This window comes from Gopherus evgoodei, chromosome 18 (genome assembly GCF_007399415.2).
Source record: "Gopherus evgoodei ecotype Sinaloan lineage chromosome 18, rGopEvg1_v1.p, whole genome shotgun sequence".
NCBI classification, from domain to species: Eukaryota; Metazoa; Chordata; order Testudines; family Testudinidae; genus Gopherus; species Gopherus evgoodei.
Window position 1 is genome coordinate 22376682 of NC_044339.1, and position 26554 is coordinate 22403235.

General features: G+C 43.2%; 1 protein-coding gene across 9 annotated transcripts in view; it reads left to right on the top strand.

Moving 5' to 3' along the window:
• Positions 1–26554, top strand: part of CAMTA1 (calmodulin binding transcription activator 1) — an 865798-nt gene that overhangs the window by 718962 nt on the left and 120282 nt on the right. For all 9 annotated transcript variants that reach the window (XM_030537782.1, XM_030537785.1, XM_030537786.1 and 6 more), the window contains exon 7: positions 25297–25437. In XM_030537782.1, coding sequence (XP_030393642.1) covers positions 25297–25437 — 141 coding nt within the window. The remainder of the gene's footprint in view (positions 1–25296; positions 25438–26554) is intronic.

Consider the following 26554-nt stretch of genomic DNA (forward strand, 5'->3'; position numbering starts at 1 on the left):
CACAGTTTATCCTAGATACAAAATTCACCCGTTACCTTGCCTCCCTGCCCCTACCAACAGGGACCTAGTAACTATCTCTGAACCCTTACAGTTCCCCTAGTTTACAGGTGTCTTTCCCCGAGAGCTACTCAGCATTTGAAGTGTTTTACCTACATGATTGACGTGGATTGCTGTTGCATGCAGATAGCTTTTATTGAACTGACTTTAATTTTATCAGCAAGGAGCCCCATGCAGATGCATCTTTCAGGTGCAAATTTTCTGATGTAAACAGCTATTAAAATAAGAGAGATTCCCATTCCCTCAGTTATCTGCACTGAAAAATATTTGAGTCAAATTCGTTGGTGATCGAACCGCATTGATTTCAGCCCTATGACACTTGAGATGAACTTGTCCCATAATCTATTGCTCATCTCCATTGGAGACTTTGGTTTGAAACTCGTTTTGACCTTGCAAGCTCCATTGTAGAATTCTGACATCTCTCCTTCTTGCCAGCTGAACAATAACTAGAAACGATTGTTTTGGGATGAGTGTCAGTAACTATTTTTCAGACTTCTGCAAGCTAAGGCAAGAGCTGCTTAGGAGGCTTGCAGTGGTACAGAGAAGTATGCCCTGCACACAGGCAGCTCCATGGAACTTCTGCAGCACTGGAATTGCCCTGAAGTACATTATCTTCTTCAATGGCTACAATTGAAAGGAAAGTGCCATCAAGTAGAACCCGACATGTTTTTAACAAGTGCTGTTGCCATTTGCTGGTAACTAATGTTCACTGGAGTTGAGAGGTTCTGTCCTGTAAATATGGGCTGAGGGATATTTTCTCACCTGTCACCCTAACAAGTGGAGGTTGAGTCACAGTCTGTGCACAGGGGTGCAAGCCGATTTCCTGTCTAGTACAGTTACTAATGATTGCAATGGGTAGGAGTCTAGTGAAGGGACAGTAATACTCTGACAGCTTCATGGGGGACGAAAGGAGTTAGAGGGTACTCAGCAAAGCTGGGATGGAGGTCGATTTGGGGCTGGCACTGGGAAGTTCATTTTCAGTAGTTTGTGATGAGACTTTTAATTTTCTCTGAAGTAAAATCTGGCAAAAGTTCTTAGCCCAAGTACAAAGTAGTAATGATAAATTAGTAAATACTTTTCTGACTGGGCCTTTGTGTTCATCCATAAATTTGCCCTGTTATTGAATAAGAGAGTCCCGAGCTGGTAGATAAAGTGTGGGGATTGTCTTGAGAGGCAGCGTGCTCTGGAGGGAAGAGCACGAGAGTGCAATCGGGAGGACTTGGGTTCGGATCCTGGCTCTGTGGCCTCACGAAGTCACTTCACCAGTGGGGATAATGCTCATTGTGATGTCATGCATGTAAAGCGCTGTAGGAATTAAGTGCCACTCCACTGAATTCATTGGGTGAGCAGAGTGATCGATGTATTTGCAGCAGTGTGACTCTAACCCAAGTGCTCAGGTCAGGTGGGTCCACTCGTCTAGTCCACAGTGCCCTGAAGGAGGTAACCTGCCATACACTCTGCACAGATACAGCCACACTTGGCTGAAGGGCCCAGTAGGAATAGGCTGTAACTACCTCGCTGGGCAAACTGCTTTGCTGTGGCAGGCTGCTGTCCAACGTCAGGAAGGGCACCCACCATTTGAGCAATCAGGCTAAAAAAACAGGGATGCTTTTTTTAGTGTTAGAATATTATAACACCACTATCAGGAAAGACTTAATTTGGAAAGACAGTACAGTACAGAATAGGCATAGAGGGTCAAATTCTGCTCTCCATTACTCTCGTGTGAATCAGGAGTAACTCCACTGGCTTCAGGTAGCTCTTGATTCTCCTTGGTGTTACAGAGCAAGTTCTGTCACTTCATGCAGATAATCTGTCTATCAGACAGTACCTCACACAGACAAATGTCTGAGTCATTCAGATTCAGCTGGAAATGTTTCTCTCTTTCCCATTGAGATCATAAATTTCTCCTTTCTCAATAATAGAACAGCAGAGATTCTGTTTAGATTGTATCAGGACTAGAAAGCCTAGGGACTAACTCAGCATCACTGAGGACTCTTCTTTTTCTTTAATTAAGGAAATTAAATACAGAAATCTCTGGCAAGGGAACTGAGAGAGATCAGCTCTGTTTTTTTTTCTTTCTTTTTTGTGGTTTGTGTCTTTTCAGTCCTGATTCACCCCTTTAGCAGGGTATTGCAAGGGTCTACGGTTAAGTGTATGATCGTGAATACAATTTGCACTGCACTATATCTGTGATGTACAATTTAAACTTCTCCTGCTAGCATAGGTTACGATGTTTCATGTAGACTTGTGTTTTGTGTGTTCTGCAAACTTCTAAATGCAGAGAGATCAGGTCAGTGGGAATCCCAGCTACCATGGCACAATGTTCTTATCTTCAGATATTTACACTGATAAATTGTATGCTCTGTGCCACCCACAAGTATATTTCACAGGGTGCTGAACCAGATGTCACTTGAGAAGATTACATTCTGTCCCATTCTGAGGAGTATATGTCCCAATATACATATAAATAATTTGTTTGCAATCAGAGAAATTAGGTATAAGGCAGAACCATAGAGGAGAAAATGAATTCAACAACCATAATACTGAAACTAAGCACTAATGTCTGACTCCACAGGTGCCCATTCCACTATTTTTATTCCTCCAATGGGGTGCTGATGTCCTGACAGACCCAAAACAATCAGAAGGAAAATGTATGCTAAACATGAAACAAAAGATGCAGATTTATGGCTTAGCCATCAGGGATATCCCTTCCTAGCGAAAGTGGGCACACAGTGATCTTACCTGGTCAGCATCATTATTGACTTTAAGATTGTGCAATTTCTTCATTACTTTCCAAACCCTCTGAGACCATTTTGTTACTGTGGAGAGGACAGGCAGTTGGGGTCTCAGCAGTCCATATCAGGTGGGACGCAGATCTCTGCAGTGCTTCGGCACTATACCTATGAGAATAGAGACCAAAAAAGAATATATGAGGGTTTGTAAATGAGTGGTCTTGTCCCAGGTGCCCCCTCATGGCAGCCCTGCAAGTGGCCACTCACCTCAGTTTCCCTTCTGAGTCCCCCAGTAACTCCATATGAGCTTATAGCCTAGTCCATAATCCATAGTTTATCAAAACACAGTGAAAAAGTCTATAACATAACAATCACAAAACATAGTCCATATCTCTCTCGCACACACACACACACGTGAATGTAATCTTTAAAAACCAGCTTTGTTCTCACCATATCTGGGCTCTTTCTCGGTCCTTCTCTGTCCCTCTGCATCCCAGAAGGAAGACAGCCACCCTGGCCCTTCCTTCTGGGATGCAGCTCCACTCTATACAGCAGAACTCCCACAGCCTCTCTGCTGGGACCATCTTTGCAAGGGGAGAATCCATCACTCTCTCTGGCCCTCTCATGGTTCCTTTGGGGTCCAGCTCTCTGGCAAGAAGACACCAGTGGGTAAACTGCTCCACAGCTGCTCTCTAGCTTAGAGCCAGCAGGCATCTCCTTCTGCTTCTCTCTGGCCTTCAGCCCTTTCCAGTCCTGGCTCTCTGGCTTGGGAATGTCAGCCAGCAAACCCCTCTTGCTGCTGTTCTGCCCTCAGCCCTCTCCCAGGAGATGTCTTCTCACTTTGGCACCTCTTATCTCCCGCTCTTCCTGACTGAACTAGTCTGTTCTGACTTTCCTGGTCACTTTCGCATCAGGACTCTTACAGCCCTGAGGAGCTGCCCCACTGTCTTAATTGGTCCAGCTAGGAGCACCTGGACTGGAACAGGAGAGTTGAGTCCAGTTTCATTTAATGGGCCAGCTACCCCATTACAGGGGTCATGGGAAGAAAAAGGGCCACGATGCCCTTAATAAGTTCCTATATAGTCAGTGCAAACACTGAACCTAGTGTGAGTGCCAGTCAGCCCACCTTATAGCTACTGCTTCCTTTCATACTCCAAAGAGACAGGAATGTGCTAAGTTGCTCATTTGACCCAGTTCCTTCCCTTTCTTTGCTTTCTTTTCCTTTGTCTCACAAAGCTAGCTGGAGAGGCCACAAATTACAGAATGGAAAGACTAGATATGCTAACCAGAAGACTCCAGGAACTGATTAAATTGCACTGAAATTCAAGGTGTGGCTGAGATCAGACTAAAATCTTAATACCTAACAAACAGGGAATGTGGCAGCCTGTTCAAAAATCTGCAGTGCATCAAGAAAATTATGTGAAAACTACGACAAACTAGCCATAAATCGAATAATACTTTGCACTTTTATGTCTCAGGAGGGAAAAGTGAAGTTCTACATGATTATTTAGTGTGTATGCATATACACGTCTCTGCTTATGGATGCACATCCTGGGAAACGCATCCTTGGAAATGTAGCTAAAATAAAAGCTATTGATTCCGATCAGACTTGGAAAACATAGAGGGCCCAGCTAACTATGTTCAGGGAATGTAGAGGGGTACTTGTTGCCAAGACATCAGAGTTGGCTCCAAAATTGAGTATGCCATGAAATTTTGATGCCAAACCCATTAACTTTATCACATTTTCACATAAATCATAGTCTTTCAAAGAATTCACAGTTTGATTTCCTGATGTTTCCAAATTCTTCTGCCCGAAAGCAGATTTGTCAGTGATTTAATCAAAATGTTGTGCATAGTATCAGTGGTGAAGTGAGAGTCAAATTTGCAAGCAGTCACCTTTTTACCTGTTGCATAATGCAGATCTTATTGTTCTATTCCTTTGAAACTCAAGCTTCTGTGATGAGCTTTGATTTTATTAAATCCCACGTTTAAAACAGCACTGATATGACAGAGCATGGCTGTACTCGGAAGTCTGAAGTTTAATTACTGAGACTATGTACCATCTCCACAGGGACGTTTTAGGTAGGATTTTATAGTACCTGTAACTATGATTTTACTTCAGAGTTATGAAGTGAAATCACACTGGGGAGAACTCTCCTTCCTAAGAAAGAGGGCTGTTCCAGATCATAGACAAGTGGAAAAAGAACATTACAATTATGCTTGATGACTCTGTAATGGACATTAGATGGTTACCTGTTGGCCGTTTAATACTGAGCTCTACATAGCTGACCCTGTTCAGCCCCTACCCTGTGGGTAAAGAAGGTGCTGGGGAAATCAGAGTGCACTCATGCAAACTAAAGAAGAGTCAATGCTCCTGCAGCTAGAGGCTGGAAACTTGTCCTCTTGAGGGATATGTGCCCAGGGAGTGGCAAACAAAGTGGCAGATGGCTGCTGGAGAGCGAAGGAGAGGGGTAGAGAACATCAGCCAGAGCAATGAATCATTTTCCCTGAAGTGCCCTGTAGGAGGGTGTTTGCTCAGGCTCAGTCTTTCTGTAATTGACTTGGTTCCTCTCTCTTCCCTGTGTGACGTTCCTACATTCAGTCAGGGCATCCGCAAGGGCAAGAACTAAAGGTGTTGCTTCGGTACACACAAACTCCCAGCCCTGGACTTCACATCAGCTGTCTGATTCCAGGGACACACTGTGACTTTGGCCACTGCGAAAAGATCCTTCTCACTGGCCCCTTAACAAGCCCTCTCTCAACAAAGAGCTCCATACAAAACTGCAGAAATGCTCCTCTCCTTCTTCTGTATCCATGCTTGAATCTTAAGGTTATGGATGAAAAATGGCCCTTTCAGTACCACCCAGCAGCTCCGAGAGCTTTGTGGAAACATCATTAACTTGTTTTAATCTAGTTAGTCTGTGAACTAATCAAGAGATTGAAATTAACCCATCTGAACATCCATGAAGGGTAAATACTCGCTTGGAAATGCTCTGAGGATTTTATTTCCATTTAAATCTCCAACTGATTTCCCTTACTAAAATTACTGAGATGAGACTGTACACACTGAAATAATCAAGCTGACTTCAGTTTTTATTATTTGGGATCCCGGGCCTAGTTCTGATAGTTGAGTCATCTGCATTCGCAGCTGGACACTCATGTTAGCTCCTGGTTGTTCAGTCAAACTGGATTATCCTTAGTGATGTGTTAGGTCTCAACCCAGTGACTGTCTCAATATTTCCCTCTGGATTATATCACTTTGCAGAATCTCATTAAGATAAATGCAGGCAAGTTTGGTGGGGGTGGATCCACTGTTCAAAATCTTTAGGTGGATGAATCCATCTAGAGTTGGGAAATCAGAAATACAGGTGCTGTTCATATCATTTAAAAATTCTGGTATTAAAACTGCAATGAAATGTTGTTATAGCAGATATAAGGACATATTCTAAACTATATACTAAAGTCACTGTGTTGGTGATAACACAGCTGTTGTATCTTAGAGATGGCAAAGTACAAATTGGTCTCCTGAACTGAAAGTGTCCCATGGAATGTTTTGCTTCTGAAGAGACCTGTAGGAATGGAACCCCTGTAAGACATTTATACAGAATGAGACTTATCACATCTCAGGAGATTTCTCTGGGAGTTTTGTTTCTGAGACACCTGTAAGTCATTTCTGCATGTCTGTGATGAAGCCTGGCCCTCAACTTGGCATTGCCCTGAATCGTTTTCCTCTTGTGCCCTATTATCCTTGATTTGAGGATTTTCTGAACAGATCAGCAGATGTCTTTAGAGGCATCTGGTGGTACAGACAAAATGCTGGGGCAGAATTCAACACAGCAGAACTCTGTATATATACACACCATATGATCATCAAATCATGGGCCTGCTCAGCAGTGGGGAGTTCTCCAAATTCTCCTCCCTTTTTTGGCTTCCCCTCTCTCTCAGCCAGCAAATCATGACCTGAAGGCTTGCAGCTGGTGATTTCTGCATTCTGATCCTTGTTTCATGTCCACTATAACTAAGTACTAAAATGTGATCTCTAAAATCAGATGTTTCTATCCCTTAGCTGACTATTGTGGTGATAATTAATAACACTGCCTTCACACAGTCACTGCTGGAGGAACTGCAGGCTGTACATGGAGCTGGTGAAACTTGTTTGAGCATGAAAAGATCCCACTGTTATATAATCAAACACACAAATGTAGTGCTCATCCCCACATCCACCCCTTCTTTCTGGACATGCTCAATTCTGGCTCTGTAAATGAAACATCCCAATGCTTTTGGTAGTGACCTGGGACCCACCACAGGCTGTACTGTCTGTGCTATCACATCTGTGGCGGGGCCAGATCGTGGGACTACCGGTGTCAGAGTTGAAGATTAAATAAAAAGCTTCCCATTAAATTCAGGTTCAAAACTAGATAATTCTGACAGCCAATGAGAATCTATTTTCTGTGGACATCCATTCTGCTGAGGTATTCCCATTTCCTCTTGGTCACTACATTTTATGAGGGTACAATATTTAAAGAGCCACCATCAAGTATTTAGGCCTCAAATGTAGGCTTTCTTCAATTGATCAAGAGGGTGGTCTTGCGGTATTACAAAACTCTATACAAATAGAAATTTTTTCATGCTTAAAAAACCCCAGATCTATTAAAAATAGAGTATGAGGGCATTTGAAACGTCCCCAGCTGCTGTGCTGGAAATCTGAAATGCAGCTACAAAGGACTCTTTCTGAAGAACAAGAAAGTGACCATAAACAGAATGTAAAGTATCACAGAACTGATATTTTTGGTTGGCCTAAGTCTTACCTGTTTGTTATTGTAATTAAATTTGTATTGTTTTTTCCTAAAAATACTTGTTATTCTGTTCCACATAGGTTCTTATGCTATCCTCATTCCTGTAGAATCTGAGCTCCTTCCAACAGTGTGACTAATATCTGTCACATGCTTGTTCTTTTATTGTCTCCCCGGGGGAGATGTATGCAGTGAAGTGTTTTATTTTGGAATATTTTTAATCTAATATATATACATATGAAGCTGTCTGTGTATGTTAGAGAAGCAAGGCCAAAGACGTGTTCCTTTTACTTGGAGCAGAAGATGAGGGCTGTGAACTGCTGAGGCAGTTCATTCCACAGTCTGGGATCAGTCCCCAAGGAAGCTCTGTCTCATGCACAGACAAGCTTTCCCCATATTGTAGAAAGTTCCCTTGTCCCAGAGGAGTGAAATTGGTGACCACAGACTTCATCCCAGAGTTTTAGGCAATCTTTTAGATACAGGCTAGCTATATTACAGTGTAATAAACCTAATATATAAAAGTGGGTGTTAATAATAATGAAGCAATACCACCAAGAATACTAGACCAAACAGTCCCCAAAACAGACAAATATTAGCCCACTATCAGTTATTGCAAAGTCTTTGGGACATGGGTGCCAGTATTATTTCTTTAGTTTGAGTACTGACCATATTTGGAAAGACTTAAAAATATTCCTGTTTCTTGTTAGCCTTGCATTCTGGATTGTGGACTGCTATTGAATACAGAGTGTTCCCCAGATGGTTTCCTAGATAATTCTAGCTACAGATGCTTATAAATTAGCTGTTGATTTGGATTATGTCCTGAGTTCATGATGGCTTCACTCAGTAAAACACAGATGGGACCTTTTGAAAGAGCTGGTGGAAAATATTCAATGTGTGATGTTTGTGCTATGAGGTGTGTTCAAAGAGGGTGAGACGTATAGGTGTTGTGGTTCTTTCACTCTTCTTGTTTGTCCTCAACGGCTGAACAAGAAAGCCTGATGTTTTCAGTGAAACACACTTTTTATTAATAATATTTTAACAAACCTGTCTTCTGGCAGTATGTTGTTAAAAAGCATTGGCCACTGAAAATGTTACCAAAAAGTTATTGTCTAAAGAAAATCCACTAAAACAATCTCTGACATTCTTCATTCAGTTCTGGTATTACCTAGGTACAATACCTCATTTGACAATTAGCTCACGTTAGTTCCCATGTGCCTAGTACTTATTGGACACTTACGCATCCCGTGACTAATGAACAATTACTGTGTTGGGGAGTCTTGTTTTCTCTTAATTATTCAGGTCAAAGACCAAAACATCCACTTTTGGGGGGTTGGGATTTTTATTCTTGGACTATAATCTTGATGATTATAGAATATCATGAAGCAAACTCAACAAAGGCATTCATTTCCCATGAAAGCAAGGAAGAAACCATTTTCTAATCAGTTAGTGCCACCTGGTGGCCAGTGGCAAAAAATCTCCCTTTGGCTGGAAAGGACATTAATGGGACATTGTGCTGTTTGGAAACACCTTAAGGAAAGGCTCCCCAAAAGGTTTAATAAAATAGTGTGTGAGATAAACACCAAATGCCTAACTCTGCTCTGTTAGGCCACTGCAGTTCAGAGGGTTTGCATCAGGGTAACTGAGAGCAGAATTTGGTCTCATTTGTCTAGGGAGTCCATATTTCTTGAGGGTTACCGTTCCTGTCTGCTGGTGTCACTTTGACTGCAGAGATTTGAAAACCAATAGAATTCTGTCAATCCTTTTATAATTTACATAGCTTTTATTGTTTTTAATTTATGGAACAATATTTTAATATTAGGATTAATATAGGATCCTCTAGCTTAGACCTTGAAGAATTTGTGGAGCTAAAGGTGGAAGAGGCCTGGAATTATGTCAAGGCAAAGTTGCAGAAACTATCAGAAGCCTGCATCCCAAGAAAGGGGAAAAAAATCATAGGCAGGAGTTTTAGACCAAGCTGGATGAGCAAGCATCTCAGAGAGGTGATTAAGAAAAAGCAGAAAGCCTACAAGGAGTGGAAGATGGGAGTGATCAGCAAGGAAAGCTGCCTTATTGAGGTCAGAACATGTAGGGATAAAGTGAGAAAGGCCAAAAGCCATGTAGAGTTGGACCTTGCAAAGGGAATTAAAACCAATAGTAAAAGGTTCTATAGCCATGTAAATAAGAAGAAAAGAAAGAAAGAAAGAAAGAAAGTGGGACTGATAAACACTGAGGATGGAGTGGAGGTTAAGGATAATCTAGGCATGGCCCAGTATCTAAACAAATACTTTACCTCAGTCTTTAATGAGGCTAATGAGGAGCTTAGGGATAATGGTAGGATGACAAGTGGGAATGAGGATATGGAGGTAGATATTACCACATCCGAGGTAGAAGCCAAACTCAAACAGCTTAATGGGACTAAATGGGGGGGCCAAGATAATCTTTATCGAAGAATATTAAAGGAACTGGCACATGAAATTGCAAGCCCATTAACAAGAATTTTTAATAATCTGCAAACTCAGGGGATGTACCGTATGACTGGAGAATTGCTAACATAGTTCCTATTTTTAAGAAAGGAAAAAAAAGTGATCCAGGTAACTACAGACCTGTTAGTTTGACATCTGTAGTATGCAAGGTCTTGTAAAAAAATTTGAAGGAGAAAGTAGCTAAGGACATTGAGGTCAGTGGTAATTGGGACAAAATACAACATGGTTTTACAAAAGGTAGATTGTGCCAAACCAATCTGATCTCCTTTTCTGAGAAGGTAACAGATTTTTTAGACAAAGGAAATGCAGTGGATCTAATTTACCTCGATTTCAGTAAGGCATTTGATACAGTTCCACATGGGAAATTATTAGCTAAATGGAAAAGATGGGGATCAATATGAAAATTGAAAGTTGGATAAGGAACTGGTTAAAGGGGAGATGGATCGTACTGAAAGGTGAACTGTCAGGCTGGAAGGAGGTTACTAGTGGAGTTCCTCAGGGATTGGTTTTGGGACCAATCTTATTTAACCTTTTTATTACTGACCTTGGCACAAAAAGTGGGAATGTGCTAATAAAGTTTGCAGATGACACAAAGCTGGGGGGTATTGCTAACACAGAGAAGGACCGGGATAGCATACAGGAAGATCTGGATGACCTTGTAAACTGGAGTAATAGTAATAGGATGAAATTTAATAGTGAAAAGTGCAAGGTCATGCACTTAGGGATTAATAATAAGAATTTTAGTTATAAATTGGGGACACATCAGTTGGAAGTAACGGAGGAGGAGAAGGACCTCATCGTATTGGTTGATCACAGGATGACTCTGAGCCGCCAATGCGATATGGCCATTAAAAAAGCTAATGCGGTTTTAGGATGCATCAGGCGAGGTATTTCCGGTAGAGATAAGGAGGTTAGTACTGTTATACAAGGCACTGGTGAGACCTCATCTGGAATACTGTGTGCAGTTCTGGTGCCCCATGTTTAAGAAGGATGAATTCAAACTGGAACAGGTTCAGAGAAGGGCTACTAGGATGATCCGAGGAATGGAAAACCTGTCTTATGAAAGGAGATTCAAAGAGCTTGGCTTGTTTAGCTTAACCAAAAGAAGACTGACGGGAGATATGATTGGCTCTCTACAAATAATAAGGGAGTAATAAATACCAGGGAGGGAGAGGAATTATTTAATCTCAGTACCAATGTGGACACAAGAACAAATGGATATTTACTGGCCCTCAGGAAGTTTAGACTTGAAATTAGACGAAAGTTTCTAACCATCAGAGGAGTGAAGTTCTGGAACAGCCTCCCAAGGGGAGCAGTGGGGGCAAAAAGACATATCTGGATTCAAGACTAAGGTTGCTAAGTTTATGGAGGGGATGGTATGATGGGATAGCCTAATTTTGGCAATTAATTGATCTTTGACTATTAGCGGTAAATATGCCCAACGGCCTGTGATGGGATGTTAGATGGGGTGGGATTTGAGTTACTACAGAGAATTCTTTCCTGGGTGTCTGGCTGGTGAGTCTTGCCCACTTGCTTGGGGTTTAGCTGATCGCCATATTTGGGCTTGGGAAGGAATTTCCCTCCAGGGCAGATTGGCAGAGGCCCTGGGGGGTTTTCGCCTTCCTCCGCAGTTTGGGGCATGGATCACTTGCTGGAGGATTCTCTGGACCTCGAAGTCTTTAAACCATGATTTGAGGACTTCAGTAGCTCAGACATAGGTTAGGGGTTTGATACAGGATGGGTGGGTGAGATTCTGTGGCCTGCGTTGTGCAGGAGGTCAGAGTAGACGATCATAATGGTCCCTTCTGACCTTAAAGTCTATGATTCTGTTCTTGGGGTAGTTTCAGATCTAGCCTCTACGGTCAGGGCAATACCCAACAGCTCCATAGGTGTAAAGGCGGAATTGTCACAGATGCTATGGTGATTTGGGCCTATTGCTAAAACCAGTTGAGGAAGTCCATTTCTTCCAGAATCCAGACCTCCTTTGGTTTGATTTAGCTAGTCATGGACTCCTCTCTTATTATAATTTATGTCCTCTATCTATGCGGCTCAGGGTCCCAAAGGCAAGGCATTTCTTCCCTGCCTGGCTTTGCTGCTATGATTAAACATCAGAACCTGGCTGTCTAGTAATGGGGCAACTTCTCACTTCTGCTGATGCTGTGTTTATATTTGTGCTAGACTGTGAAGGAGAAGGGGCTTAGAAACTGGATCAGGGGAAGGAGGAAGACATACCAAAGCATTTTATAATATTCAAAATCAACATGTTGTCCAGTCAGTAGTTCACGTGTGTATTCAGCATCAGTGAAAATACAGGGGAGAGAGCAAGATTGAAAAGTTGTGCGTTGTATGGTGTGTGCAAAGCTATATCTCACAACAGAATGATGAGCATTAAGAACATAAGAGTGGTCATACTGGATCAGATCAATAGTCCTATCTTCTGACAGTGACCAGTTCCAGGTGCATCAGATGGAATGAACAGAATAGGGCAATTATTGATTTGTTTCATCTTCTGTCGTCTAGTCCCACTTTCTGGCAACACCCAGAGCATGAGCTTGCATCCCTGGTGCTCTTGGCTAATAGCCATTGATGGACCTGTTCTCTGTGAACTTATCTAATTCTTTTTTTAAGCCGATTATGCTTTTAGTGTTCACAACATCACCTGGCAACAATTTCCACAGGGTGACTGGACTGTACGAAGTAGTACTTCCTTTGTTTATTTTAAATCGGCTGACTATTAATTTCATTGGGTGAAGCCTGGTTTGTGTATTATGTGAAGGGTAAATAACACTTCCTTATTCACTTTCTCCACACCATTATGATTTTATGAACCTCTTTTACATTGCCCCTGAGTCATCTCTTTTCTAATCTGAACAGTCCTAGTCTTTTTAATCTCTCCTCATATGGAAGCTGTTCCATACCCCAATCATTTTAGCTGCCCTTCTCTTTACTTTTTCCAACTCTTATGCATCTTTTTGGAGATGGGGTGACCAGACCTGCAGGCAGTATTTAAGGGATGGGCATACCATGGATTTATATAGCAGTATTGTCTATATATCAGTCGTATTATCTATCCTTTTCCTAAAGGTTCCTAACATGTTACTTGTACACACCATTCATTTATATTAGGAGTGTGTCAAGCCCATGAAACATGTGTAGTGTTGGAAAACCCTGGTTTTTTCAGTGAAAACATATAGCATTTTGACTGTGTACGTGGGCCTGTTTGGCCCAAGAGCAGTGGGTACTTGCGCATTGTATCTGCTGGCACAGCCAGAATGAGTTTTGCTCTCAGTTCCTGGATACAATCATGCAGAGTTGTTTGCTCTCCTTTGCTGAATCTTGGGGAAAATCCTTTTCCAAGGGAGGTTTCAAGGGGTAGCTGCTATGGGCCTGATTCTGCTCTCAGTCATGCCTGGCTCAATCAGGAGTAACTCCACTGAGATTGCACTGAAGTAAAACTGGTGTAGGTGAGATGAATAAGGCCCAGCACTGGCTGCTGGAGAGCTCCAACTCAGCTTCCTAGAGCAGCTCTCCCCAGCCATAGAGTAAAGGTGGGCATTCCCTAACGGAAGTACTTTAAAAGCAAGGAGTTGATGGAAGTGGTAAAGTCTCTTCAGCTGAGGGAATTGTACAGGTGACAACAAAATAAATAAATGGGTTTGTTCCTTGTTATTTAATAAAATGTTGGTTTTCTGCTCACTTGCTCTCCCCTCTTTCTCCCCTTTTATTAACTCTCTCTCTGCTCTTATTGGACATCTCCTTGTACGGCTCAGAGAGGTGGATCAGGTGCTTTCTCAGCCCTTAACTGAAGGAGGGGGATTTTGAACCATTAACAAAACACCTTTTCTTCCAGCTGTTAGTCAGGAATTTGAGTTAACACCAGCTAACTCAGGCAGGCATGGTTTGGGACAGAATTTTCAAAAGAACTCAGAAACAAGCAGCTGGCATTGTTCTCAATGGGGTGGCAGAGAGGGAATTCCATTGTTCTCAGTAAGGCAGCAAGGGGTATTCCTGGACGCTGAGCTCTTGAAAATCTGCTTCCTGGAGCAGACAGCACTGGAAATTTTCCTCTTAACCTGAGTTTCAAGACACAAAGAGTTAAAATGCGCCATGCCTGGGTGGCACAGAAGAGGCGCTCTGTCCATTCCTCCTTGTCTGAGTTGTTGGGACCAATCCACCTGATGACACTCTCCTCCCTACATTCAATGCTGATCAGAAGCACATTTGTTATTCTTGTGCCAGCTGGAGCAGTCACTGATGAGAGAAATAGCACTCTAGCAACTGAGCTGAGACCAGCGAAATCATTCCACCCGATAGTGAGAGACGGGCTTATTCGGACTGGTTTTGCTCTCATTTGTCTTTGCTGAGAGATACAGTGCAATAATCCATACTGGAGGTCGGAATGAGCCACCGAGATCAGGTCTGGTCCTGAACTGCCCCAAAATCTTTCCAGGGCCCCAGTTTTATTTTAAGTTTGTCACTAAATGAGGCTTTTAAAAATATTAAAATGTTCATTCTGCTGTAATGACACATGCTGCTATGAGGAAAGCCCATAGATTCAGCATCAACAGCTTGGAGTACATTGCTACTGCTCATGGTAGTCAGCCATTGCATCCAACTTCCCTCTTTCCTCTGTGATCCTGACACATAGGGCAAAGAGAGGTTGGAGACTATACCCTGTGATGCTGGCAGCTAGCGGAGGGGCGTAGCCACTTGTGACATTCACTACTTGATGTAGGCATGGTGGGAGCATGAACGAGTGATGACTGTGCTGGGAGCACCAGGGCCCCTCATAGTTGTCACTGGCACATGCACAGAATATCCTACTAGCAACAGTAAATGCCAGGGTCATGGTGCCATACATGGAAATAGAAGAAGCCATGAGATTAAGCTTGATGGTTTATTTGGGGTTCTTGGATAGAGCAGGAGATGGGCTTATGAGAAAAGGGAATACGTGTCTGACTATAAGGAGAGAGAATGGTGAGCAGGTGGGAGGTGGATTCCACCAGTGTGATTGCACTAGAGCGAAAGGTGGATGACTACGTACAGTTCAATGACCTGAAGAGGTATTAGTCCATCTTGTGCTTGAGTGCAGCTGTGGGGATTTCAGAGAGATCTTTGGCTTCCTCCTTCAGATGTGCTGGGGGCTTTTTTCTTGGGAGGGGTGGGAAAGAAGTTTCACTTTAAAAAATGTTTTTATAGAAAGCTACAAAATATGTAGGGTAGCATGACACCAGTTGAGACCTAAATGATCCTTGGCCTCTGTGTCACAATGAAAAGGTGCGTAATCCCCCTTTCTGTGCTGGCTTAGTACCTGTATGATGTGTGAACAGGAGAGGGGCACCTCACAGACTTCAGACGGTTCCAAAGTTTCTGTGGCATGGGCTCATTTTGTGGTGCTCCTGGTAGGTGCCCAATTCTGCCTGGTGTACCAAAGACTACAGCTACTTGGCAATGCCTCCCGTGAGACAAGAGGCTAACCACACTAAGGCTATGGTGACCACCTTGAATTCACAGATAATTCAGACTCACATGAACAAGTTAAACAATAACGATAAACTTTCTATAAAGGTCTGATTAAAGAAAAGTATATAGCCAATAGGAATATTCTCTGATTAAAATGACTGGCGATATTAATAATACTTTTTTATTGCTAAAAACTATGCTGGCAAACATGCTAGGTCACGTGACCACAGGCCTGCCAACAGGGAGGAGGGCAATTGCCCAGGGGCCCAGGCAATTTTAAAGGGCCTGGGGACCTCCGGCTGCTGCCACTACCAATCCTTTTCCTCTCTAATGTCCCCAGTGAGATATCACACCAACTTTATCTCGTCTTAAATGCCAGTCTGGCATTCCTTGAAAAATGCCCTTGTGCTGTGTATGTCTGAGAAGCAGATATGAAAGTTGACTGGCTGTCCGAGAATATGAAGTTTGGTCAATCGTGAAATACTAGCTAAGTAGTTAAAGTTTTGTTCGCTTCTTGTGAACTAAGTGTTAGAACATTTGTTCTGTCCCTGCCAACTGAGCTTTAGCAAACCAGATATGAAATTCTGAGTATTGAGAAAGGGACTGGCTCAATGATAACAACTTTGTCCTGATTTACATTGATAGAAACAAGAAGTCTTAGTAAGAGTTACATTTTATTATAGGTGAGTATCCTGTAGATTGCTTAGGAGAACAATTTAAGGCCAGGATCTTAGGTGCTGTTCTCTGGGCAGTTCTTGAACTTCCAGTGTTAAATGTAAAAGTTGCCATAGCACTCAGTAAAGCTGCACAAGTCTCAGTTCCCTAACTTGCCCTCTTGGGCTAGCAATTATCAGGCTTTGTCCCTTCTTGACAGACGGGAAGAATGCACATCCCCCAGGGGTCCATGCTGCTCTTTGAGCTAGGTTATAAGAAGCAGTGCAAAGGTATGTGATGAGCACCTTTCCGTTGCCCCATGCCAGTGAGACAGCAAACACATCCTCTCTGTGGTGAACTCAGGTTTCATGCCACTCTGCCACCAGCACAGATAGTGTGGGGATGCATCAGGAGCACTGGCAGCCTGACTGGCAACACAGGTACTTCAACAAGCAGTTCCAAAAAGGTTGCAGTATGTGCTGGTGCTGCAGATATCATGCTTGTAAGTCTGCAGCGATTTCCTCTTTACTTGGTATGGGCTGATCATCTTATCATAAGAATAAACGTCCCTTCCATAACAGGTCACAACCAGAGCAAGACAGGGTGCAAACACTTGGCTTTGATGACATCCTCCTGGTAGTTGGAATCCCTGGTCATACACCTGAAAGGCACATTTAAGTAGTTTAAAAGCCAGACATTTAGGGTGTTAGATCAGGTTTTATCAAACAGCAGAACATGTTCCAGAATGAGGATTTGGGAGCGTTCTTACCTGCAGTAAACAGAGATCTAGCCTTGTTTATTACAAACTGTCAACCTTTTTCTGGTGGCTATTTGATAAGTGCCAGCAGCGTACTCAACACTTGTCAGAGCAAAAATAAAAATAGTCCCTTCCCTGAAGCAATTACAGTTTAAAGGACAGATGGGCAGAATGCACTCTGAGAAACCCAGACAGGAAGAGAGTTTAGCTATGTAATGAGAGAGGTTCCAGATCTAAATAACTTATGATGTTGTGGCAGAGGGGAGATTTAACATGGAGTTAGTATTTGGTAGCATTGTAGAAGTGAGTGCTCAGGTGGGATTTGAATCAGGAAAGGGTGGGGGCCTGTGGTGAGCAAGAGGAAACCAGTAGTGCATTCAAAGGGGGTGACATAGTCAGAATGAAAGGTGAAGGTAATTTTAGCAGCTGGATTTTGGATGGCCCCAAGGAGAGATGTTGCTCAAAGAGGCCAGAGAGGAAGAGGTTGCAGTAATCAAAAGGGGATATGATCAGTGCATGGATTAATGTTTTATCTCTCAGGACAGAAAGAAATAGGTGGGTTTTCAATCTTTGTGGGGAGGACGTTGTAAGATTTGGGACGGCATGGATGTGTGGGGAGGGGACAGAGGCATGAAAGGCCACTGCAATGGTCTCAAACCTAGGTGTGTACTGGGGATGGGGAGTGGCTTGGTGGCATAGTCAACAGCAGCAAAGGAAGGTGGAAGTTGCCAGGATTTAGGGTGAAACTAGGAAGCTAAGTTCTGTCCCTATTTAAGTTTCCTTTGACTTCTGACCTTCTTTTTTGCTAGTTATTTGTTTCATAATTCACTTCCCTGTGCTGCTGCTGATCAAAGAAAGTCCTGACAGTGCTAATGAATGGGTAGCTATTGAATCAATACTGGAAGGTCATTTTGATTCTCTCCTTCCCCACAACAGAAAAGACAGATGCTTGGAGGAGTGACCCCTCCCTCTTCCAGAACAGACCTGAGGCATTTCTGCTAGCTTCTCCATTTGCAGTGCTTAATGATGAACTTTCCACCAGCCCTAGTTCTCTGTTTCTCAAAACACCACTCCCTTATACATCTTTAGCCACTTGAATTCCACAGGTTTCTAACATGCTGTACAGAGGCTGTGTCAGGGAACAGGACACTCACCACGGAAAGGACACATTTCACAACAGCCCTTTTTGGAGGGGAAGGGAAGAATATTAGAGTTGTTTGCAGGATTTATTTAAAGTATAAATAAGTGCAGAAGGAATCTGCATAGAAATTAGAATTAAAATACTTTGCAGCATTTAGCTGCTTCCTTTTTGATTTCCACATTCTGACCTTAAATTTAATCAAATATGCTTTTTAAATGGTTTAACTTTTTAAGCCTTTAAGAAAGGGGAGGGACATGTGTTGTTTTTTATTAACCTTTCTTTCGCAATGCACTTTTTTCCCTATAGAAATCTCCTTTCCCACTGATTCATTATGTGTCAGGAAGCCGAGCGTGACATGTTAAAAACCATCTTGATAGTATTTGATATTCAGTACTAACAGCTCACCATCTAATAGGAGTTTTTTCTTTAAAGGGGGAGGGAGACAATCTGCATATTGGATGTGCCAAGACAGTAGGTAATTTAAATTAGGCATCCAGAAATTCTCTGCTTTCAATCTGTCACCCTTCACTGGCTTTTCATTTTATAACCTTCATAACAGAAGAGGGAGTATAAGCACCAGAAGAGTCACAGCACACTGATAGAGTCTGGAGCTGGAACCTTGCTCAATCAGCAAGTGCAAAGCTAGAGATGGAACTTTTCCACTAAATGCCACCTGTTGGCAGAAGCCTGAAGCCTCATTGGCTCCTCCAAGAACTAAAGATCAGAAAATACAGCCAATGAGATCACTGAGAAGTGCAATCGCAGAGAAACATGTAGCCTCTTGATATGCAGAACCGGCGCTAGGGGTTTTAGCGCCCTAGGCGCACAGCAATTTCGCCACCCCGCGCCCTGGTCCCGCGGCTCCGGTGGAGCTGCTGCAGTGGTGCCTGCGGGAGGTCCACCGGAGCCGCGGGAGCAGCCGACCATCCGCAGACACGACTGCGGCAGCTCCACAGGAGCCGGGGACCAACGGACCCTCCGCAGGCACCACTGCGGCAGCTCCACTGGAGCCGCCTGCCGCCCCCTCTGGCAAAATGCCACCCACCAATAATCCTGGCGCCCTAGGCGATTGCCTAGGCCGCCTAAATGAAAGCGCCGGCCCTGTTGATATGATGATGTCAGACTATGAAATGTGGATGTTCCCCAGGAAAGCTCAGTGTTTGGAGATCTCACTTGGGAATGCTACAGATATGTTCAAGATCAAAAGCTTCAGCTCCTGCCTGCTTCCTGCAATAGATCCATGTTGTGAGTTTAATATCATGGAAGAACCTGAAATAGTAGGCTACCATATGTATCCAGCTATAAAGCTGTCTGTGTTCCTTAGCTTGCAGCTCACAACTTGCTTGATTCAGGCTTCAGACAAATCATTATCTATACATAAATCATGAGACATGATTCAGGTATCAGACTTGTGCCCTGTAATACCTTGCTTATCACCAGATTTAGCAGCAGGGAGCAACCCTGACATAGTTCTGTAAAGCAGACCTTTCTGTGGGCAGCAGTATACATCCACTTCACTGCCATTGCAAGGAATTGTGGGAGAAACTGAAAATATCTCACTGCAAAATAAATTTCTCAATATAACTGCAGAGCAGGAACTTTATATAATGTAGAAAAAATCTCAGACATCGAGGCATACAAGTTTACCTGTACCTGAACAATTGACTGATCAAAGGCCACTCACAGGCTCAGGTTCAGTGTAGTTCGGGCCACCTTTTGGGTGCTGGATCTGTTAATAAACAAACAGAAATCAACATTGGTCCTGGTACAGAGAACAGAGCTTATTGGGGTAGTGCTTGACTCTGCCAAGTCCTACCTTCCTGAGGCCAAGTTCATAACTATGTCTGATCTAATTGCCCAGGTCATAGCTCACCCACTTACAACTGCCCAGGTGTGCTTCAAGCTGTTAGGTCATATAGCAGCAAACTCCTGACATCGGAAACCCCTTATATGGTGTTCTTCAAGGATAAGGTCCAGCTGCACCCCCACCCAGCTTTCCTACCAAAGATAGTGTAGCAATTCCATAACAATCAGGAAATTTTTCTGCCTGTCTTCTTTCCAAAGCATCACACAGCACTGATAAGGAACATCAGTTCCGTACATTAGAGGTTAGGCGGGCCCTGGCCTTTTGTATCAAGAGGACCAAGCCCTTCTGCAAGTCTGCACAACTTTTTGTTGCAGTAGCGGAAAGGGTGAAAAGACTAACAGTGTCATCCCAAAGAAGCTTGTCCTGGATAAGTGCCTGCATCTAAGCTTGCTACAAACAGGCCAAAGTTCCGCCTGTGGTGATTGTGACTGCTCATTCCACGAGAGCCCAGGCTTCATCAGCAGCATTCCTCATGCAGATACCAATCCAAGATTTCTGCAGAGCTGAAACATGGTCATCGGTTCATACCTTCATGTCCCACTACATCATCACCCAACAGTTTCAATGCCAGTTTTGGGAGAGCAGTGTTGCAATCAACATGTCCATGAACTCCGAGCCCACCTCCGGGGACACTGCTTGAGAGTCACCTAGCATTGAGTGAACATGAGAAAGCACTCAAAGAAAAAATTGGTTAATAACCTTCTGTGACTGTTGTTCTTTGAGATGTATTGCTTGTGTCCATTCCATTTCTCTCTCTCTCTCTCTCTCTCTCTCTCACACACACACGCGCGCGCGCTATCTCTCTGTTGGAGTTACCGGCAAGAAGGAACTGAAAGGTGTGGAGCTGGCAGCAACCCCTATACCAGCGCATGTGCACAGGGATCCAGGGGGCACTAGGGCTGGTCCAATGGACAGCATTAAGGGGGAAAATCCCCGGCAACTCGCACACTTAGCTTGGAATGGACATGAGCAGCACATCTTGAAGAACAACAGTTATGGAAGGTTAGAGTCATCATTTTTTCTGTTTAAAAAATTTTTTTTCTGGACTTGTCATTTCCCCATTTGGGGTATTTCTGTTCACAGTACCAAGGTATGCCCTGGTCATCAACTTTCAAGCATTGTGCAACTTTCTCCAGACCTATGTTCGTGAGTGACCCACACAGTAGCTGCCGGAACTGCTTGGGAGAGCCACATGTGAATGACAGGTGTCAGATTCGCAGGGAGTTCAAGCCTAGGACAAAGAAGAATAGGGAGGGTAGGCTGAAATTCCAGCTGATGGAGGCAGTGCTCAGGCCACGGTTGGAGCCATTCTGGTCTGACTTTGTGCTGAGTGTTGCGGCTTCCATGAGAAGTGCAACTTCAGGGTTAGCAGAATCCTGGCACCATTCTCCCTCATCTTTACTGAGGAAGAAGTAAGGGGCTTCCAGATAGGCACCTGCCAGGGGAAGATATCTTCCCCCAAGTCTTGTAAGAGGATAGAGGAGTCCAGCGAGTGCACCTGAAACTAAGCACTCGTCCTTCAAATTTATGCGTAAACTGGCAGTCAACTTCAGTGCTGCAAGGGACACCATCAACTTCTTTGGCACCACAAGAGACTATCTTGGTGCTAGTTACCCCAGAGGTATTGTGGTGGCAAGAAGCCTATTTTGCCTCTCATTGCTGGGGTCTCTGTCCTTCCAAGAGTCCAGTCTCTTGGCACCACTGCCAGTGATTCCACCTTGGGTACTGCATTTTCCTGCTTCCTGGACGGGCAGTCTCTCAATACCATCCAAGGAGAAGCCTGCAGAGTGTGTGTGTGAGTGTGTGTGTGTGTGTGTATGTATGTATGTATACATACATACATACATAAAATGAAACTGTGGCTCTTTTGGATAATGTTGATCACTAATTTGGCTCCTGAACCGCTGAGATCCGAGTATCACTGCATTATGTGCTCTCCCAAGGTTTTGAGTACCTCTATAGTCATCCACCACCAGCCTCATTAGTTGTGACATCAGTTAATGAGAAACGGTGTTCAGGGTTCCAGCCTGTCAACCCCAGATCAAAGGACGCTAAAAAGATGGACTTATCTGGCAGAAAGATGTATTCGACAGGGCTTTGCAGCTGCATATCACTAACCAACAGGCTCTGCTGGGGCAGTATGATTTTAATTTATGGGGCTCTGTGGAAAAGTTCAGAGAGCTGTTTCCAGAGAATACTAGACAGGAGTTTCCTTTCTTCGTCAATAAGGGCAGACTAGTCACGAGAACATCACTGCAGGAAGGGCTGGATGCAGCCCACCGAAGCAGCTAGAAGCATGGCTGAAACACTGAGGTATGGCATTTAGTTTCATCACGGTACATCTGTCTGCTATGCCAGTGTTCCATCCTCAGGTGGACAGTCACTCTGTTCTGTCCAATGACATCATGTCCATAGGGTTTTTAAAGATCTTAGTCAAATTGTACTCTCAAGGGCAAGAGCCCAGTTCCCCTGTGGAATCTAAACCTAGTATTGTCGTTTGAACCGCTGGCTACCAGTTCTCAGCTGTTTCTGTCAGTGAAGTTGGCTTTTCTGTGGTCATTTCCTTGCACAGAAGAGTTGGGGAGCTGGGAGGATTAATGTTGGGACCTCCATATATGATCTTAAGGACAAGGTTTGCCTGCACCCTCATCCAAAGTTCCTCCCAAAGGTGGTTTTCTCTTTCCACATCAACCAGCCTACTTATTTGTCTGTTCTCTGCCCAAAATGACACATAAGCAAGGAGAAAGATCCTTGGCATTTTATCCAGCTAGAACCAGACACTTTTGTGAATCTTTCCAGCTGTTCATAGCAGTGGCTGATAGAGTAAGAGGTCAATCAGTCTCCACTCATAGAATTTCTTCCTGGATCGCCTCCTGTATATGCATGTTCTATGATTTGGCTAATGTCACTCTGAGTTACAGCTCATTCGATGAGGTCACAATCCAATTGGTGGCCTTTCTGGCACAAGCTTCAGCTGCAGATATGTGTAAAGCAGCAGCCTGGTCCTCAGTCCACGTTTGCCTCCCACTATGCTGTGGCTCAGGACTCCAGAGATGATGCTAGAGTGGGACAAGTTGTTCTTGGATCTTTATTGAAATAGACTCTGATCCCACATCCTTTTTACAGCTTAAGAGTCACCATGAGTGGAATGAACATGACAATCAGTGGAAGAAGAAAATCAGTTACTAACCTGTTCCGTAATTGTTGTTCTTCGAGATGTGTTGCACATGTGCGTTCCAGGACCCACTGCCTTATCTCTCTCCATCAGAGTTATGGTAAGAAGGAACACAGGGGGCTAGGGGTGGCTCCCCTCTTTATACCTGCACACAGTGGCATGCACCAGCAGAGGGAGCTTGAAGAAGTTTCTGTCGGCTGTGCTCTGGGTGCACAGATACCAAAAGTGGAATGGGCATGTGCAACACATCTGGAAGAACAACAGATACAAAAAAGGTTAGTAACGGTTATTTCTCCATGTCCACTGAAGGTAGGACAGTAAGTAATGGGATTAATCTGCAACAAGGGAGATTTGGGTTAGGTATTAGGAAAACTTTATAACTAGAAGTATAGTTATCTAACAGGTTACCAAAGGAGGTTGTGGAATCTCTGTCATTGGAGGTTTTTAAGAGCAAAATCAAACAGTGTCAGGGATGGTCTTGGTGTACTTGGTCCTGTCTTAGTGTAGGGGGGTGGGCTAGGGATGACCTCTTAAGGTCCCTTCTGCCTGACATTTATATGATTCTATTAATTCAGTGATTCCAGGTTAAGGCTATGGGGGCTTGAATCTGCAAGGAACCTTCTTTGGTGGAGTGTCCCAGAGTGCTCGGCACCTTTAAGGACAAGACCCAGTGCTTGAAACAAAAATTGCAGAAGCTGAATGGACAAAGTTAAGGGGGAAAGACTGTGATTCACCTTGCAAATGATCTTGCCAACATACAGGGCTTCTGAGAATCTAAAAACACATTCTAGAGCACACAAGGGACATTAAACAAAAAATATATAGCAGAAGAAGGCATAGAGAAGTACTAGAGGAGATAAAATGAAAATAACTTTTGTAAAATAGCTTTCTCTAGCATATTTCACTGAAAGTAGCTTCTCATTTTGTTAGGTTGAAAAAAGCTATTTTATATGAGATTCTGCACCTGAAAAATTCCGGGATGAAGCGATAATTCGAAGAGTTAGCTTCTATGTCAACAATTCAGCCCTCCCATTGGCCTGACTAGCACACTAGCCAAGGGAAGCTGCCCTCAACTTTTCTACAAATGGCTTAAAATTTCCTATTGCATTAGTAAATTGTTGGATGGTGATTTTATATAAAACTATTTAACTCCACTTTCACATTATGCAGTCAAATGATAGCAGAATGCTGCTCTAAAACCTGCGCAGTTACTCAAATCAAACACAGCTACTGTCATCCCCCATCTTTGCAGCTTACTAGTTTCTAATAAATGTTAAATACACTGTCAGAGTTTTCACCACTATTTTTTTTATCACTCACCTTGTTTAATGACCCCCTGCCAACAAGAAACTGAAATCCATTTCCTGCTGAAATCTTTTTTCTCTTTGGTGTGTGTTCACTGGTTTATTATTGAAAACTTGCTCATGGCATTAGGAAGAAACCATCTGTACAAATGCCATGGAGTTTGCAGACAGATGAATGCAGAGAAGGTGGGTAAAATTTGCAACTTCATTCCCTGGACCAGGTCTTTGTTACATAGTTGTTGTTGTTGTTGTTGGGTAGTACACTGGTGTTGGGAGTTTTAAGGTATTTAAATAAATATCTTACTAGGCAATTATCTTCGCCAGTTCTTCTGGAGCGGAAGAAGTTGTACCGTACATTCATTTTCTCTCTCTCTCTCTCTCTCTCTCTCTCTCTCTCTCTCTCTCTCTCTCTCTCTCTGTGAGTAGTTAAAAAGAGAGCTAGGCAAATACCACACTAGCAACTCTGGAACACAAGAGGCTCCTATAGAGATATCTGAGAGGTGGTGAGGCATTAGAGAAGGGGGCTTTAAGTCAGGGTCCCTTGGTTATATGCCTGGCTCTGCCACTAACTTTCTGTATTACCTTGGGTAAGTCACTTAACCACTGGGGCTCACTTTTTAAAAATGGGAGTAATTATACCTACCTCACAGGCTGGTTGCATGTTAAAGCACTTTGAGAACCTTGAATTGAAGGGAGTAGAAAATAGTAAAGTATTATTAATTAATATTGTTCTTTACTAATATGCTGCCGATCTAACAGCACTGTGAAGCAGAAGAATAGCTCACACGTGTTTTTGGGGATAGCTCTTGATGATTTGCTGCTGTGTTCTGACTAGCCTCCGATGGATGTTTTCTGCTGTTCTCTCCACAGTTCATGGCATTAAGTGGACATGCAGCAATGGGAACAGCAGTTCAGGGTTCTCTGTGGAGCAGCTTGTACAACAGATCCTTGATAGTCATCAGACCAAACCACAGCCTCGGACGCACAATTGTCTCTGCACCGGCAACTTGGGTGAGTAGCTGATTACAGTAGAGAGCAGACAACAGGGCTTAAGTCCCCTTCCAAATCAAAACTCAAATTCATACCAAGAAGCCCATCTGCATCCAGAGATCCACTTCAATTTCTGATTTCCTATGAATGGAAGTTGTGAGCCACTGCTAAGAAACCACTGCTGATGTCTTCAAATAAGACAACACAGAGAAGGCTAAATGGGATCTTCACATATTTTTCTGTAGTTCAACAGGGCGGCCCTATTTGGCAGCTGATTACACTCTCTAAGGTGACTGCTGATCTCATTCTAGGTGTTTCCTGGAAAGGATTTTCCATGCTTCTGAATGTGGATTTGGGAGACCTACTATGTTACTAAATATTTGCCGCGTGAGAATTAACCTTTTAACAAAGTAAAATGACCCTTATTTGATGGAATAAAAACCCCACCGGGCAGCTGAGTAAAAGTCTCTGGGCAAATCCATAAATAAGATGTTATCTGCTATGAAATGCCGAACTTCTTTCCATTTCCTTTTTATCTTCACGATCTCTCAGATTGCAGCTTTAATCTAAGCTCAGCGTATTTTCTGTTGTTACCTAACCATTAAAAATATTTTGCCACAAATTTTGAGATACGGTTAATCCAGGAGTAACTGATGAAGCCTCAAACATATTAAAGATGCAACATGGGGTTTTGAAAAATATGGAGACTGTAACATGCGAGCTCTCAGAATTCATCAGTTCCCTCTACTGGCGGCTTCCTCTAGAAAGCATGTTGTGTCCTGCAGCTTGCTCAAATTGTGTTACTGACACTTTCTGGGCACCACAAGCCTTACACTGCACTGTGTGCCCATAGGGCATTTCAGGTGGTTAATTACAAGATAACAAAGACTGAAAATAGTCATCTAGTTTTTTTAGTGTTGATGGAAATAGTGAATGAAATTTCCTTCCTGTTGAGAAGAGTTCTGCTTGGCTGAGATTGCCTGAAACAGCTAGGAAAGGTACATCCTCTCTAGTGTTAGCGCTTTATAATAAGAAGTGAGAATCTGAGTGATTCACTTTTCCAACTCATCTGCTTCATCCCTACCCCTTTTTGCTACTTTGGTCAAATAAAATGTACAATAAATTAATTAGTCCTTAG